This window comes from Ranitomeya variabilis, chromosome 4, assembly GCF_051348905.1.
Source record: "Ranitomeya variabilis isolate aRanVar5 chromosome 4, aRanVar5.hap1, whole genome shotgun sequence".
Lineage (NCBI taxonomy): Eukaryota > Metazoa > Chordata > Amphibia > Anura > Dendrobatidae > Ranitomeya > Ranitomeya variabilis.
Window position 1 is genome coordinate 116084163 of NC_135235.1, and position 19325 is coordinate 116103487.

The 19325-nt window shown below is 41.7% G+C and overlaps 1 protein-coding gene across 1 annotated transcript in view; it reads left to right on the plus strand.

Annotated features, from left to right (window-relative positions):
• The first annotated feature begins 7097 nt into the window (after positions 1-7097).
• ADAMTS14 (ADAM metallopeptidase with thrombospondin type 1 motif 14) overlaps positions 7098-19325 on the plus strand; it is a 266445-nt gene continuing 254217 nt past the window's right edge. Inside the window, exons 1-2 of the mRNA XM_077259155.1 lie at positions 7098-7649; positions 8509-8894. Coding sequence (XP_077115270.1) covers positions 7565-7649; positions 8509-8894 — 471 coding nt within the window. The 5' untranslated portion in view covers positions 7098-7564. The remainder of the gene's footprint in view (positions 7650-8508; positions 8895-19325) is intronic.

Below are 19325 nucleotides of genomic sequence, written 5' to 3' on the forward strand. Positions count from 1 at the left end.
GTGCGGGGCTGTGCGGGGGGTCTTTTGGGGTGTGTGTGCAGGCATCATCCGATGGGACTACAAGTACGCAGCATCCAATCTGCAGCTAATTCGGATGTAATCCGGACAGTGGACACGCACCCTACACTATCCATTCATCTATCAATAGATATATCTATCCAGATATATCTATAGATAGATATAGGAATAGATAGATGTATGCATCTATAGATCTATCTATATGTAGCTCTGTCTATCCATTTCATCTATCATCTATATGTCTATTTATCTGTGTGTAATTGAGTGTGGGTTGGACAAATGTAAAAGAGGAGGTTGGACAATAATGACATCACAAAATTTTTTTTTTGGTCAATAATACATCTTTATTTAGCTTTCAAAAACGCATACAAAAACGCACAAAAAACACGCAAAAACCACACCAAAAAAATAAAAAAATGCATCAAAAGCGCGCAAAAACGGCACAAAAAACTGCAGCAAAAACTGCATCAAAAACGCATCAAAACCGCACCAAAAACTGCATCAAAACCGCACCAAAAACTGCATCAAAACCGCACCAAAAACAGCATCAAAACCGCACCAAATACTGCATCAAAACTTCACCAAAAACTGCATAAAAAAGCATAAAAAACCTGAATTAAAACCACGCAAAAAACCCGCACAAAATACTGCAGCAAAAACTGAATCAAAACCGCACAAAAATTGCACCAAAAACCGCACCAAGAACTGCATCAAAACCACGCAAAAAACCCACATCAAAACCTCGCAAAAAACATAAAAAAAGTGAAAAAAATGCATACAAAACGCAGCTGCGTTTTCTGCAAGGAGATGCAGATTTTGTGCAGAAAAATCTGCACCCAAATCTGCAACGTGTGCACACAGCATAAAACTGACCTGCCATTATGATTCTCCAGGTCATTACGAGTTCGTAGACACCAAACACGTCTAGGTTATTTTTTATCTAAGTGGTAAAAAAATTTCAAAAGTTTGCTAAAAAGAAATAAAATAATTGCTCCATTTTCCAATACCCGTAGCATCTATATTTTCTGAGATATTGGGTCGGGTGAGGGCTAATTTTTTGTGCGCCAAGCTGACGTTTTTAATGACACCACTTTTGTGCAGATACGTTCTTTTGATCGCCCGTTATTGCATTTTAATGCAATGTCTCGGTGACAAAAAAAAAATTTTTTTGTTTTTGATTTTTTTTTCTCGCTACGCTGTTTAGCGATCATGTACATTTTTTGGGTGTATTGAAAACAGCTGACATGTTGCGGCTTTGAAGTGGGCTCACCGCCAAAGCCCACCTCAAAGTGGGGGATACTGCCAGCTGATGTACTATTCCGTCAGCTGGCAGAAAGGGGTTAATGAACAATGTTTCAGTTAAAAAAAAAAAAATGGCGTGGGCTCCCGCGAAATTTTCTGCGCCAGAGGGGGAAAGCCGACGGCCGGGGGCCAATATTTGTAGCCTGCTATGAATATCAGCCCCCAGCTGTCTGTGTAGCATTTACTGGCTATTAAAATAGGGGGACCCCCCCCAAAAATGACGTGGGGTCACCCTATATTTCATAGCCAGAAAGGCTATGCAGACAGCTGCGGGCTGATATTCATAGCCTAGAGAGGGGCCATGGATATTGGCCCCCCCGGCTACAAATACCAGTCCACAGCCGCCACTTAGCCCCTCTCTTCCCCCTCCCGTGTAGCGGTGGGATATGGGGTAATAAGGGGTTAATGTCACCTTGCTATTGTAAGGTGACATTAAGCCGGGTTAATAACGGAGAGGTGTCAATAAGACATCTATCCGTTATTAATCCAATAGTAATAAAGGGTTATTTAACCATACTTACCATACTTCAGCGCCTGCAAAAAACGTAAAATAATAAACCATATACTACCTGTCCGCCATAGTCCAATTAATAACGAGTGTCCCACGACGATCTCTCCTATAGAACAGTGACATCGGGTGATGTCACTGCTCTATAGGGCCCTCAGTGACACACTGACAGGAGACAATAGCTCCTGCAGTGCATCACTGAGAGGTTACTATAGTTCACTGGTCTCACTTTATGGCAAAAAGCTGCGTGGGAACTTTCTCACACAGCAATGCCAAAAGTGAGACTAGGGACTGCTTTCTCACAGGGGCGTAGGAATACATTGTCATCAAGGGACACTCGTTTTAATTGGATTTCTGCGGATCAGGGAGTATATTGTTTGTTTATTATTTTAATATTTTTTACAGGTGACACTGGCTTCGGGGAACAAAGTGACAAGTGATGGTGAGTATGTACTCTGTTATATGTACTGTATGTCTATATGTATGTTGTATGTATGTACTGTATGTATGTACTGTATGTGGCATGTCGCATGATGTCACATGTTGCATGTCGCATGCTGCATGTCATCGCATGGTGCATGTCATCGCATGCCGTCACATGTCGCATGGTGCATGTCGCATGATGTCACATGTTGCATGTCGTCGCATGGCGCATGTCGTCGCATGGTGCATGTCGTCGCATGGTGCATGTTGCATGTCATCGCATGGTGCATGTTGTCGCATGCAGTCACATGTCACATGGTGCATGTCGAACGAAGTCACATGTTGCATGTTGTCGCATGGCACATGTCACCGCATGTCCCATGTTGCATGTCATTGCATGGTACATGTCATATGGTGCATGTCATCACATGTTGCATGTAGTTGCATGGTACATGTCGCCACATGTCGCATGCTGCATGTCGCATGATGTCACATGTCGCATGTTGTCGCATGTTCCATGTCGTCGCATGGTACATGTCATTGCATGGTACATGTCGTCACATGTCGAATGCTGCATGTCGCATGATGCAGCATGCGACATGCAACATGTGACATGTCGTCGCATGGCGCATGACGCAGCATGTTGCATGCTGCATGTCATCGCATGGTACATGTCGTCGCATGTTGTCACATGTCGCATGGTGCATGGTGCATGTCGCGTGTTGTCACGTCGCACGTCACATGTCACATGGTGCATGTCGCATGTTGTCAAATGTTGCATGTCGTCGCATGGTACATGTCGCATGCTGCATGTCGCATGCTGCATGTCGCCACATGCTACATGGTGCATGTTGTCACATGTCGCATGCTGCATGTCGCATGGTGCATGTTCTCTATGTGTGTTCTATGTATGTATGTACTGTATATGTGTGTGTTTTTTAATTTTTTTTACATTCAACACATTAGCTGGATGATGGAACTACTACTGTCCCATCATTGGCTAATGTGTCACTCACTGTCACTGTAGCAGGCAGAGCCCAATGGGACTTGTAGTCCCATTGGACAGTGCCTGCACACAGAGACGCCGCCACCGCCACCACCACCACACAGCCTCGCAGACCACCCCGCACACTACAGCAGACCCCCGCCGTCGTACCGGCCACCACCATCGCACCTGCCACCGCATCGGCCGCCGCCACAGCACCGGCCGTTGACGCACCGGCCGCCCACGCACCGGCCGCCGCCGCACCTGCCGCCGCCACGACACCGGCCGCCGCCGCACGTGCCGCCACCACGGCATCGGCCGCCGACGCACCGGCCGCACATCTCGGCACATGAGCGTGGCCAGCCAGCAGATCCCAGCGCAGACACCAGCACAGCCCCGCCCACCCCCAGCACAGCCCCGCAGGCAGCCCACAGCCCCGCCCACAGCCCAGTCACTCTTGAGTAACTGCTGACTGTGCGGCTGGGTCACACCTGTTGCTGACGTCACATCAATTTCCAGAGTCTGGAAATTGATGTGACGTCGGAGGAAATTAGCGGTGGCTGCAGCCTGGGGGTCACGTGACCCGGACTCAGCCGCCAGCATAGCGCCGCTCACAGGCAAAAACGGCAACAGAAGGTATTTACACAATTCATTAGGGGCCCCGGGGGGATACATTGGGGGGTTAAGTGAAAGTAGTGGACAACCCCTTTAAGTTTTTACTTCTTTTGCTCTGCTATATTGTAGCTTTTATGCAAACAGCTCCTACAAAATGTTAACAATACTTCTAAAATGTTACCAGCTCATTAATTCATTAGTTTTCTCAAACAATGGAAAATAATATGAGAATTTCACAACAAAATTCTTCTCCTTTCTTTATTTTTGTTAAACCATGACAGACTCTATTAAAGAGGCATTCTCATGTTTGCAATTGACTTTTTGCATTTGTTGTCATTCTCCTGCTATGAGAGCTTTTATCTTACATAGTGTGCAGCTTGTTGACAAGTACCCTAAGCCAGGCCAAGTGTGAGCAGTAGTTACATTCCAGACTGAGGAGTTAACTCATGAGATTCCCGCTTCCTTTTTTCAGTAAATTAATTTCCCTACCTCCCTCTCAGCTCCTGACCTGTTATTAGTCTTGCAAAATCACAGTCACCTGGGCCTCTACCATCAAATTCCAGAGCAGTTCTCCTAATCACAGCTTTTACTTTTCGGAGCCAGCTTCTTTTTCTTTTTCAAAGCCACTGTTATCTGCTTATATAAATATATTGATAACAGAATTAACAAAGATTTCAGATCATTAACTACTGAACCAGAACTGTCACTCGAGGAGCGTCGGCCCTCCATGTTACAGAAATAGTGAAGTAGAAGGCTGTGAAGCATTGTACTGCTGAACTCACAAGTTGAAACATCGCTGAAAAAGATAAAAGTATCAGTCATACTTGCAACACCATGTCCAGACACAAATGCACAACAGGTCCTCCATGTAAAAGGCGGGGGCAGTAGGTGCAAAATACTAACAAAACAACCACTTACTAACCAACTAAACAGTTGTGGGGTGGCTGCATAGTATTCAAACACACAGGCTTGCATAGGGTGCCATTCACATCTTTATGTAAGATGCACATCTGTCTATATAACACCCCATTACCAATGCCCCTACTATCACATCAGGTGGACTGCCAATCCCATATATTCACCCACAGACACCCCACATTACTGAGCCACCACTGGAAGGACCTGGCTTGCACCCAGCATAAAAAACATGCATAAAAAACATGCAAAAAACATGTGTGTGAATGGCACCCTATGCAAGTCTGCGTGTGTGCTGTCACCTGCACTGGAATGGTTAATTTTTTTAAGGACTATACAATACGCAAAGTAGAGGCCTCTCTGTACCTGATTGGCCAAAAGAATAGCACATAGATGCCATAGATTTGGCCATGCGGTCTGCTCTTTTGTTGTAGAAATGATGTATTCTAGTCAATTTCATTATTATTTCATTTGTATTGCACACTTATCAGCAATCAAGAATCAGGTGATAAAATACTAAAATTCAAAAAGTTTGTGACCTCTATAAAACAAACATTCTACAAATGTAAATAATTTAAAATGTGTCTTTACTTTCTCCAGTACATAATTTAGCCATGACCTCTCAATAACATGTTAGTGAACTCTCGTCTGCAGGCTGAACGACCCCTAATACATTCTTTGGCATCAAGCTGAAGTTCTATTTATTAGTATGTTAGAGATTTCATGTTATTTTAGATTTTGTCATTTTTATCACAAAAATGTAACTTGTTATGATGAAGATAGGCTATAGAAGGCATCTTGTGCAGCTGCATAGTGGTCCTATAGGAGCCATCTAAAAAAGCAAATAATTGTGCTTCCTACTGTATATCTTAGAGAAGTTAGATGTTGTCAAGATTGGAAAACATTTCTGTTTACAAGCAATGCTACACCTGTCTACAGGTAGTGTAGTATTGCATCTCAGATCCATCCACTTCACTACTACTGGAGTGTAACTCTAGAGACAACCCATGGACAGGTGTGGTGATGTCTTCTGGGAGCAGCCATGTTTTCTACGCCTGTACAACTCCTTAGTGCTTACTTACATGACTTTAGATTGACTCCTCCAAGAGAATCGGATCGATTATATTAATAACACTGTGATCAAACTCTGATCTTCAACAGAGTGTCATCTAAGCGTGATACGTTTCTCCATCTTCTCCATTGTTTGTATCTGCGAAAATTGGACTGACTTGGATGTCTTCCACGTACAGTCCGAAGGTTTCCACACACCCATAGCCTTGAATTGGTGAGAAGCATCTGATTTGTGCTGCAATTCGCAGCATGCTGCTATTTTTTTCTCATGCTAAATTGAATTGCCCCATTGATTAACATTGGTTCAAGTGCTATCCAATAAAAATATGCATACACTTGTGTGAGCGAGCCCTTAGAATAAGTTTCAAGGCTTATGATTACTGAAGAGTTGCATCAAAAATGTGGCTGGCAGCAAACACGTCCATATTTACCAAGGAACCCACTTGGAGATGCACAGCAAACAAAGAAGTGTAGACAGCATCCATTCCAAGTCTATGGCAGAATAAAATCTATCTTTTTTAAATTCAACACTTCTTTGTTTACTGATGAGTTGCAGTCCCCATAAGCACTTAGCTCAACTATTATGGAATTACTAGAGCAACATGTGTAGTGTAATCTGTTGGAGTGCAAGGGGCAGGGACAGAACTACAATAGGGGCAGGGGTTGTGATCGCACCCGAGCCCCAGAACCTAGGCCTAGGTTGCCCAACAAGTCCCTTTTGCCTGTATAAAAAGACTAAGGCTATTAAAGACTTGCAAAATTTGGGGACCCCATTGGAGCTTTTGTCTTGGGGCCCATAACCTGCAAGTTGCACCACTGGGAAGGGGCCAGTACAGTATCCTTTACACAAGGTCCTAGAATTATCATTGCCCTCCTTTCACATTACCAAGTAAAAATGACAACGTACAGTATATTAGTTTAGAAAAAACCTTTTAATTATTTGCAAATTTAAGAAAATTGTTAAGGTCAGTCAAAGTTACATTTATACAAAAGAGAAACTGAGAGCAGTCACCTGGAAGGAAAGTGGGAAATAAAGTAACATTCACGTTCAGATGCTGAAGTGCTTTCCTACTGTGAACACTGAACCTATTCTTCAAGGTAATGCATGCAGACTGATTCTGTTTTTACTCCCCCCTCTTTTCCAGTTTTCCGGCAAAGTACAGTCTCACATGTGACAGATTTGGGAGACCCCCTCTGTCCAGAGGAGGGACAGAGGGAACCCAGGGTGTGTCTGTGTGTGCTACAATGTTACAGATGATGTCAGTATTTGCATCCTCTGGCTGGAGTTGCAATGCACTCTGGCTATCCAGACCTCCCTCCCTTTTCCACTCTCTTTTTCTCCTCCTCCCTTCTTTCTTTTGCCTTCCTAAATGGATGGGGCTTCTCCTGGATAGGCACAGTTTTCAAGGGTCCAAAAAGACTGTATCAAAGCTGCTGTAAGTTTCTCCCCCAGCGCTCCAGAGTGTGCCTCTCCTGATCTGTCAATCTGCAGAACTGCAACAGGAGGAGAACAGATTGTTAAACGCCTGGCTGGCTGGAGAAAATCCTGCAAGATCTTTCTCTCTTTCTCGCTCTCTTTGATTCTGTAAATGTCCTTCTAAATTATCAAAATAGAGAACATCTAAAGAAGAAAAAAGGTCAATCAAGCTGCTCATTGACTGGATACTGTATGTTTCTGCTTCTCCTAACCTAGGAAACTATACAAACTCTTCTGCAAACTTTATCCGATGGATTTTCTGTACATTTATGGAATTGTGTCTTGCTTTTTTACATCTTTCTGCTGCCTAACTGTGGATTCATTAATTTCCAAAGGTAGGCTACTAAAATTCTTGCATTTAGTGTTTTATTTGGCCTAAATCAACCAAGACTTCTGACCATGAATGAACAGTTCACAAACTACATTTTATTCTAGATTTATTAAATCCCACTAGGTGGATAAATGCAAAATAAGAACACCTCGTACTTGGCTAACCGGCTTCATAAGCAATCAAAACGGTTGAGATGATTTTGCTGAATGTTAGTAAAAGCACTTTATTTTCTTTTTATTTTCCTAAAATTTGACTTGTGTTATTTCTAACTTTTTGTATTAATTTCAAATAATGTGCATATAAATTGTTCTATTTAGCAGATGACCAGTTTGTAGAGGAAGAATCACTACGATGCACTTCTTACGTGAAATGATAAGTTCATAGTAAAGTTGTGACTCCTACCATTGGATACCAAATTTACTTTTTCTTGTCATTGTAGTTTAATACAAAGGTGTGTTTGTTTTGACAGGTGTCAATAAACTTACTCCATGTTGATGGGGCTGCAAGTCAAGGCTTTGCTTATGCCCCCCTGGCGGGGGAAAGTGTAATAAGAGTATGCAGCTGGAAAAGTTGTAAAATGTTTCTTAAAATACAGGCTAAGGTCAATATTTAGCAGGGGTGTTAAGTTTTTTTTTCGAGAATGTGATGCAGCATACAGCCCCTGTTCTAGTTTACAAGACCCAACAAACAAGAGCATCATGTTCCTCTAAACTATTTGGTACCGTGATTGAGCTAGTGGTGGAAAATGTGTGGTCCACATGTCAAAGAATGAGAAAGATATGATCTTGAGAACTGACTACTGAAAATAATTTTGGGCCAATTTCTTTCTAAATACTTAAAACATTCTTATTTCCCCCCAATAGAACACCTCGCTGGGAAGCTAAATGAATATGGTATGGTTGTCCCATTCAGTACAGATCATCTAGGACGATATATTTCCCACATGGTGTCAGCAGGAGGAAGTAGGATGACCTTAAAGCACCCAGGGCAGAGGTTTGCCCGAAGTATTCCTGATCCAACAACTCAGTCAGATGATAGGTGCTTGTACTTCAATGTCACAGTCTTTGGCAAGCAGCTGCATCTGCGTTTGAAGCCCAATAGAAAGCTGGTTTCTCATCAGGCTACTATTCAGTGGCAGGAGGATTACCAGGAGATTTCTCATGACTCACTACATGCTGATTGTGTATATACAGGAGATATCATGGATATGCCTGGAACCAATGTGGCCATCAGCAACTGTGATGGACTGGTAAGTCAACTATCATTATGATTTCATTTTCCACTACTTTACCTATAGATTTATGGAATATGGAAATGAGGTACTGTAAAAAACAGGTACGGTAGATACTGTGTGCATGTGTCCCTACCAATATATTGAGACATTCTTCAGAATACAATTGAATTATTGTGGTTCTTCTAAAGGAGACATTTGAGAACATCGAAACGCGTTGAGAATAAACCGTACTGTCACCTCATACTGTATATTGGAATTATTTGTGGACACATTACCAGCAACACAGGCTACCCACATCTCCAATTACAGAATACAATTGAACATTTGTTTCAGCATTAACCTAATCTTCTGATTCTAGAATGGAATTTTTTTTCTATATTTTTAAATTTTGTCAGCAAATGGATGACAAAAATAGAAGTAGCCTTCTTTGATGGAATATCATACTACACTAAACAAGTCGAGGGACATAATATGCCTCAGCAGCTAACTAAGCTTTAACTGCTGTCAGCTCAACTCATGCCAAAAATACATTGGCTTGCTATTTGTATCTCTAGAAGAGTTATGGGGGCTTGCTTGACAAGTCCTATGTATATAACATTCCTGGCTTTTCAAGTGCATTTCTGAAAATAGAACATAGCTAAACTGAAGCAACATTCTTGATAGTAGAAAAATGAGCATGCAAAAAATTTGTATTGTACTTCCACCTGTTTGCCTTTTGGGTATGTCTGAATTTCACATATTCTTGGAAGGTAAACTCATGTCATACATAGTCTAATCTGGACAGATGTGAGGACTTGGGGGTCATATTTTCAATATTGTTTTTTGTATTTACTTACATGTCCAGTGAATTCATGGGCTGATATTTAGCATTGCCATATTATGTAAATTAGCCATGTGTTGTGTTCTAGTTAAGCAAAGTCTAGAATTGTAGAGATGGTGAACTCAACTCAATTAGCCATATCTAAAAACGCAAATTTCCCTAAAAACATTCAATATTGTACAAACTGCATTGCTTACCCTACAACTCACAGTATCCACCTTGCGCTTTTTTCTTTTAATAAAAGGTTATGACCTATGGAGCATATAACGCTGACTTGTAGATCCTAACTTTTTTTCTTCACCCTCTGCAATTAAGTTACTTGGCTTTGTAATTTCAATCACCATGTTGTTGCCTTGCAATATTATTAGATGATATTAATCATGTTTCCACTTCTCAACCATCTCCTTTAACACTAGTGATTAAGTGATTCAAAAGGTTTTGTTTCCTATTCATATGTCAGTAAGACACAGTTTGCAAGGTTTTCAGTAAAAATATTTACTAAAAACAGTATAGACCATCACAGTCTATTAGAAGGCTACATAGAGAAGAATCTGACATTTAAAGAAAAGGCCAGTTTGTCAAAAATGTTATCACTGCTGCCTAGGCTCTTGCATACTGTGCAGAGAATCAGCTTTAGGGTAAAGTTGGTGTTTCTTGTAATATCAACTGGTATCTGAACCCTTTCCTCTTCGTATGTCTTTGAGTTTTATTGCAAAGCTCTAGAGGGTGAGCATGTATTCTCAATATATCTGGCCCAGCTTGCATACCTGCCTAATGTTGACCTCTGACTGTAGCTTGCACAAGTTCTTAAAAAGAAGGAAGACTTTTTAATTAACCCTCTGAACTCATTTAAATAGACACCATGATTGGAGGGAAGATCAGCCAAATTCCAATTGTCAGAATACAAAAAAAATCAGTTTATCTTACAGTTTCCCACGCCTTACAGTGTAAGTTCTTCATGCTAAGAAAAATATGAGGCACTGACCGTATGGTGTCAAAATACTTGCCGAAATGAGCATATTTTTGCATTTGGATTTTGTCAAGTTGTCCTGCATTCTTTAAAAAAAAATATTATGCTTCACTAAAGGAGCACTCCTATCATATTCATATATTGCAATCATCACATTATATAGCACTGTGTATTTCCAATTGCTCATGTTACTCTTCTATCCAGTTAATTCTTTTTTCCATTAGGTGTATGACACCCCATGATTAAAAACTGACTAGCTCAATCCTACTAAGAACCATGTATAAACAGGAGGTCAATTATCCCTGTATGAGTCATGAGTCACTGCAAAAGCTCCTGGCGGGGGGAGGAGCAGAGCAGCTGGGTCAGGAGTTGAAGAGGGGAATGATACATTCATGGAAAAAGAGATTTCCTGTTTCTACTAAGAGCAGAGAAAAGAGAAGAATTAGCTGGGTAGAAAGGCAGAATGAGCAATTGTAAGTACACAGTGCTATATAATATGATGGCTGCAATATACTAAGAGGATAAAAAATGTGATGGGAGTGCGTCTTTAAGTAAAAATGCGTTGTCTGATGCAAGTAAAATCTTTTTATTGTATTTAAAAAAATCGAACTTACAAATATACTTTATTCATGATATCTGCACTAATTTTCGCATCTCAAACCTATTCTCCACTCCCATATTTGCTCTCACCCCAGCAGTGTGCTACCTATTCTCTCTTTGCCGATATTTGACTAGTCGATGTGCTTGAAGGGACTTTGGTGTCTGGTTCAGTTTATTAGCTAAGCCAGCCTTCTCTGCATCTGTTGTGATGGAGAAGAGAACTTGCTTTGCTGATCAACGGGTCCATTCAGCCAGCCATTTCAAGCATGTATTTAGCCACTAAGGGGGTGGTGCGTAGGTAGACTTCCTTCCTGTTTTGGGATAAATGTAAAAGTAGAGGTTCTGAAAACAGGAAGATCTGAATTGGAATGAAACGTGTAGAGTTTATTATTGAAGTATATTAGTAAGTTTCATTTATTTTTACATTTGAAATGCAATTGATGGATGAATTTCTTGTCAGACACCCTCTGTAATGTTGCACATAGATTGACTTGCAGGAAAATCCCAAAACCTCAAACTAGTAAAAAGTGTTTTATTTAATTTTGGAATGTCCGAGTACAAACACATTTGAAAAATTTGCAAACTCGCGTGAGCTTTCTGTATTTAGACATGAAATTTTACAAAATGGAAAATATATTGTACATGGCAAAAACCCAAATGGCCCTGGAAGAAATTAAAGTTGAATAAATGAGGTTTTTAACTACCCAAACCTGATTTCTATAATTTGATGTATTTTTATAAGGATTGCACACTTTCAAAAACAGAACCTCTTTTTCTTTAGCAAGTGTCCAGGTGACAAGCTGGTTGTGGGTTGATGCCAGAGGTCGTCCAGGGCCAAACATACTTTTGGCAGCTACTGTCTGATGTTTCTGGTACATAAGTATTTAGGGATTTTGTTTTAATTTTGTACAATTTCTTTCACACCTATTGCAAGACATATCATGTAGATGAGAAAATAATTATTAATTTTCCACAGACCAATTCGAAGTTAAATTGTCTGAAATGACGAGCACAGGGACTTCTGAAATGGTCCTGTTAGCAGTGCAGATGTTGTGGTTGCACCTGAAGGAGCCCAAACTCTCTCTCAGACCTGTATGCAGAGACCAGTGCTATAAATTATGCAGAATAGTTGTGAGATCATCACTATCCTTTTGCTTTCGTTCTATAAACGCTTTGTCATTCCGATTTGCACTTAGGACCAGGAGTTATAAAAGTGGCCATACTTATTAGATATGTGTGAACAATCACTGAATGCCCATCTGGAGAATGATCATAAGACAGATTCAACCATACACGTTTTTATTTTTCCGAGCTATAAATGTTCAATGATACCAGATGATAAGCAAACGATCTTTCTGGCAATACTCTTCCAAAGATGGATCGTTCTTAGGTTTTTTCTGTTGGATGAAAAAAATCAAGCAATGCTTTGGGCTCTTTCAGTCGTCAGTTTTTCTAGTACAAGTTCTTCAGAGTTTTTCATGGATGGTAGTCATACCGATGCTAGTCAATAGGGTAGTTCACGTGTCCAATGTTTTCTTCTGACAGTGAGTGGTCTGCACTAAAGCACGGAGACTTGTTCAGTTTATTGAAGTGAGTGTTGGATCAAATTCGCCAATGTAAGTCTATGGGTCAGTGAAAAAATCGGACAGTCCTCAGGCGCAATCTGTGAATTGTCCATTTTTCACAGGCTGTTTGATCAGAGAAAGCTTTAGAAACCTCCATCAGTTATTTTTTCATCCAAGAAAAACTGATGAAACTCTGTCCAAGCTCTGATGGTACAAACTGACTCCCTAACCAAACTTGGTACTCTCATAAAAAAACAACACTGATGAAACTCGGGCAGAATTTCACGTATGGCAAAATCACTGCGGTTTGAATGAGCCCTTACTTAATTTCAGACAATAATTATCTGTGATTGAGAGTGGTGCACACCGACTAAAGAGGGCCTCATTGCTAGAACAGTGTATGGGCCCAGGGGGCAAACACAGATAAAAGAGGTTCCCTGTAACAGAACAATATACAATGGGAAAAAAAGGATTTAGTCAGCCACCAATTGAGTTCTCCCACTTAAAAAGATGAGAAAGGCCTGTAATTGACATCATAAGTAGGCCACAACTATGAGAGTCAAAATGAGAAAACAAATCCAGAAAATCACCTTATCTGATTTGGCAAGATTTATTTTGCAAATTATGGTGGAAAATAAGTATTTGGTCACCTAAAAACATGCAAGATTTCTGGCTCTCACAGACCTGTATCTTCTTCTTTAAGAGGCTCCTCTGTCCTCCACTCATAACCTGTAGCAATGACACCTGTTTGAACTCATTATCAGTATAAAAGCCAATCCAATAAGGCAGTTCAATAGCTCATTATGATGCACAATTTTACCTGCTATGGAGGTACAAGTAGACTTCCTTACCCGTTGGGTGGCTTTACAGGTTGCACCAATGATATGTCCGGACCTGATGATGGAGACAAGCATTTATTAGTTGAAATAGTTCAAGTCTAATATCTATACACATCTTTAAGCTGCCCAAACACATTAGGCAGCTATAGTATAACTATCATTTGGCTGACAGCTATCTTACCCGACTCCCCCATATACAGTAAAGCTGTAGTTCCTACTACAGCGATTGCCAGAATCAACTGGCAGTGGCTCATCACTCTGCTAAACAAAAGGACTGGGGCATTGAATTCTAACTGCCCAGTTTTTATGTACCCCAACATGATCTGTTGGGGGACAGTCAGGTGGCATCTTATAACACTGAATATTTGGCCAATTTTGGCGGAATGAAATAACTTTTATTTATTGAGAATGAGGGCCTTAAGTTACACTCTGAACATTATTTTAGGCTTAAATAATCCAGACAGTCAAATATCACAGACATTATACTAAGTAAAGATATGCATACAGTTGTGTGAAAAAGTGTTTGCCCCTTCCTGATCTCCTATTCTTTTGCATGTTTGTCACACTTAAATGTTTCAAATCATCAAACAAATTTAAATATTAGGCAAAACTAACACAAGGAAACACAAAATGCAGTTTTTAAATGAAGGTCTTTATTATTATGGGAAAAAAATCCAAACCTAGAGGGCCCTGTGTGAATAAGTGATTGCCCCCTAAATCTAATAACTGATTGGACCACCCTTAGCAACAACAACTGTAATCAAGTGTCAACTGGCAATGAGTCTTTTACAACGCTCTGGAGGAATTTTGGCCCACTCAGCTTTGCTTGTATTTAGCTTTAGAGAAACTATTTAGTGAAGATTTTTACCTATAATAGCATAACAGTACTGCCATGCACAGCGCAAGTGACTAAGCAGTTAATAGTTTGCCAAGTCTAGTGTGAAAGAACTTAACTGGTCAGTCCTGACCTCAACACTAAAGACTTTTGGGATTAACTGGAATCTTGACTGTGAGCCAACTTTTATCACATAACTTCATACCCAGACCTTCAATAAAACTCTTTTTGGTGAATGGCCACGAATTCTGGCAGCCAAGTTCAAAAATCTAGTGAAAGTGTTCCCAAGATATTGTAGCCTCTTACAGCAACTAAGGGGCACCAAATTTATATATATGCCCATATGTTTGCATTGAGATGTTACAATTAATGTTTTGTTGTCCGTAACAGTAATGTCTGAATGTACAGCATGTGACCATCGTTGAATTCTATCATGTTTCAGTGAGGCACTGTGTGAAAACCCTAAGCTTTGTCATCTCCTCTTCTTGGTTATAAAGTGTCAAAATGCATTTGTCTGTATTATTATACTGGGACTGAGTGTTCTGCTCTCTACAGGGCAGGGTGAGTTGATTTTCTTCAATTATTGTTGCAGACAGGGACATTTAGAATTTAGCTTGCTCAAAGGTTTAGGTTAAATAACAGTAAATTTTGAGCTTTTGGTGCTGAATGTTTTTTTATTGATACCATTTAGTTTTTAAAGTGACATAATAGTTGTGATTCTGAACAATAACATGATCATGTTTTGGAGTAACATTAGTGAATGTATTAAACCAATCAATTTGACAGAGTATTTCTTAAACAGTTGGATTAAGGAAAGATAAAGTGAGTCAGGTAACATCTAATTGGGGCCCTCGTGTGGCATATGTTGCTTTTCCTTAGCACTGAAGATGATTGTCAGCCGAACACTGGTTCAGCCAATCATACAGCTGGCAGGCATCTCGGTCTGCTCTTCAATACATGGTAGCACTTACAATGGTTCAGTTGATCGTACGACCGGCAGCCATCTCGACCTGCGCTCCTGAGCAGGCCGGCTTATCTCTAGGAGAACATCATGATTGGAAATCCGAAATCATACATGCCTGATTGACATTTACCCTTAGACAATCAGTTGTCTGGGGCTCCTGTGACATCTCCACCAGTACCTACTCCTACGACTTCTGCTTGTGTCACCAGGTGCCACCATATTCACTTTTCAGGCAGCGCTGGTGATAGAGATATCAGAACCAGAAGCTCTTTATGGCATTCTCTGTCCAACCACTAAGGTTAGAGTGTCTGGAACCTGTAGAACCATCCAGACTGGCAGTATGGGTGTGTCTGTCCAGCTGACGTTATCAGCTCCCTGTTCCAGCCAAGTGGAGAGCATCACACCCTATTGAGGCTTCCAGCTTGCTGCTAGAAGTTGCCAGATAAAGATTAGAATTTCCCTGGCTAGGTGTGTCTCTTCTGCTTCTGTTTGGTTTAGTGTATTTCTGTTTTGACCCCGGCTTGTTTTTGACTATTCTTATGAATATTGATTTTGTCCTTGACGCGACCTCTCAGCTTTCACCCTGCTTGTCGACCATCCATACATGGTTGCATTCCACTGGGTCCTATTGTAAAACCAGATCCCTGTACAGCTGTTAAAGGATATTTGGCATTTATTTGGAGTCTGCCAGATGAAGTGGCTTGTGCAAAGTCTATCTGAGGCAGCCTTTTGAGCCTGTGGCCTCATGCAGACGTTACAACACTAAAACACATTAGACTGCCAGCTAATCCAGTCGATATCAGTGGGCTCAGCCAACAATAGTCTAATGTGTATGAGACCTTAAAGGAAAGGTGCCACATTTTATTTTTTGTATTAAAAATGATTGTTTATATAAACAATTATTTTTAATACAAATGTACATTTTTTCACTTTAACATTTTTTTATTATTAATTTTTTTTTCAGCCACTGGGCGCCGCCATTTTGCTTTGCAGGAGTATAAGTGTAGTTGCACGACACTCACACTCTGCAAATACGGAAGCCCTGGGCATAGACATCTGCGGTCGGCATCCGACCGTATAGTTTACATTGTGCTGCTCCCTGCTGTGACTGGCCACGCCCCCTGAGCTGTCCACAGCACAGCAGAGGCAGGAGATCAGCGCCATCTTCCTGGAGCTCACAGTGTGCTGTGAGCTCCAGCTTCCCAGGATAATCGCAGGAGCCCTGCAGTTGGAGGAGGAGGAGGAGACCAAGGACGGGAGGGAGAAAGGACTCAGCAGGGAGCCGTGAAGTAAGTATCAGTGGGGAGGGGGAGAGGTAATCTAATCCTGTCCTTTGTGGTGCTGACTCTGAGCAGTTATATCCTCCCATGTGTGTTACTGTGCTGTGTATCTAATCCTCTCCTGTGGGATACTGTGTGCTGAGCCATGTATCTAATCCTATTCTGTGTGTTAGGGTACCGTCACACATTGAAATTTCCATCGCTACGACGTTACGATTCGTGACGTTCTAGCGATATCGTTACGATATCGCAGTGTCTGACACGCTACTGCGATCAGGGACCCTGCTGAGAATCGTACGTCGTAGCAGATCGTTTGGAACTTTCTTTCGTCGCTTGATCACCCGCTGACATCGCTGGATCGTTGTGTGTGACAGCGATCCAGCGATGTCTTCGCTTGTAACCAGGGTAAACATCGGGTAACTAAGCGCAGGGCCACGCTTAGTAACCCGATGTTTACCCTGGTTACAAGCGTAAACGTAAAAAAACAAACCGTACATACTCACCCGTCGGTGTCCTTCAGGTCCCTTGCCGTCTGCTTCCTGCTCTGAGTGCCGGCCGGAAAGTGAGAGCAGAGCGCAACGGTGCTGCGCTCTGCTCTCACTGTACGGCTGCACTCAGAGCAGGAAGCAGACGGCAAGGGACCTGAAGGACACCGACGGGTGAGTATGTACGGTTTGTTTTTTTACGTTTACGCTTGTAACCAGGGTAAACATCGGGTTACTAAGCGCGGCCCTGCGCTTAGTTACCCGATGTTTACCCTGGTTACCCGGGGACTTCGGCATCGCTCCAGCGCCGTGATTGCAAAGTGTGACAGCAGTCTACGACGCTGGAGCGATGATTATACGACGCTGCGACGTCACGAATCGTGCCGTCGCAGCGATGAAAATTTCAATGTGTGACGGTACCCTTACTGTGCTGAGATGTGTATCTAATCCTCCCGTGTGATATTGACTGCTGAGCTGTGTATCTAATGCTATCCTTTGTGATACTGACAGCTGAGCCATGTATCTAATCCTATCCTGTATTATACTGACTGAGCTGTGTATCTAATACTGTCCTGTGTGATACTGACTGCTGAGCTGTGTATCTAATCCTCTCCTATGCACTCCTCTCCCCCTTATGTGTGATCTATATGGCGGTATTATGTGAGATCTATATGGCGTCGTTATGTGAGAAGTACTGTATATGGCGGTATTATGTGTGATCTATATGGCGGTATTATGTGAGAACACTGGTGGTATTATGTGAGATCTATATGGCGGTATTATGTGTGAAGTATATGGCGGTATTATGTGTGCTCTATATGGCGGTATTATGTGTGCTCTGTATGGCGGTATTATGTGAGAACACTGGTCGTATTATGTGAGATCTATATGGCGGTATTATGTGTGAAGTATATGGCGGTATTATGTGTGCTCTATATGGCGGTATTATGTGAGATCTATATATTGGTTTTATGTGAGAACACTATGGCGTCGTTATTTGCGATCTATATGATGGTATTATGTGAGAACTATAGGACAGTATTATGTGTGCTCTATATGGCGGTATTGTGTGCTCTATATGGTGGTATTATGAGTGATCTATATGGCGGTATTATGTGTGATCTATATGGCGGTATTATGTGAGATCTATATGTCGTATTATGTGAGAACACTATGGCATCGTTATTTGCAATCTATATGATGGTATTATGTGAGAACTATAGGACAGTATTATGTTTGATATATATGGCGGCATTATGTGAGAACACTATGGCGTCGTTATTTGCAATCTATATGATGGTATTATGTGAGAACTATAGGACAGTATTATGTTTGATATATATGGCGGTATTATGTGAGAACACTATGGCAGTATTATCTTCATAAAGTGGACCCATTCTAGGGTGGTTCTGGCTGAGCAGCTGCACACGGGTCTGGGGTAATAGAGGGGGCAGCATGACCTCCAGTTAGGTGCAGTCAGGGGAGGGCTGGTGAGGCAGCTGAAGAGAGGGGTCTCATGTTTATCGTTACTATATGGCTACATTTCCTTCCCAGCATCACCCCAGACTGCGCCTGTCGCCTCGCTTTCACACATCACCAGGACAGGATGGAGAAGACAGGATCTGAGGAGGGGAATGGTGTCTTTGCATGCAAAGTCTGGGTCAGAACAGGCCATCAATCCACAGAAATGTTTCCTGGATTTCTGTGGAGCAGACGGTCCATCCATGTGTATAAAAGACAGTGCTCTATGTACAATCCCTGGCTGCTTCGCGCACTGAACATGGTGCTTCCATACACCAGCACACTGCTCTCCTGAAATACTCTGTGCTGCTGTCACCCTGCTCCCTCCACCACATATCTCCCAGAATCCTTGCTGCCTGCCATCCTCGGTGACTGTCTACTTGTCAGCATAACTCTGCAGTCACCAAGAAAATGGCTGCTCACTGGGTTCCTGAATATCATCCTGTCTTGTCCCTTAGCAAACACCCAGAAGGGGAGGAGAGGAGACATCACACACATCAGCAGACTCTGCCCATAATTACTGCAGTGCAGTAATGTGAGCTAGTTGTACACTAGGTTTTTGTCAAC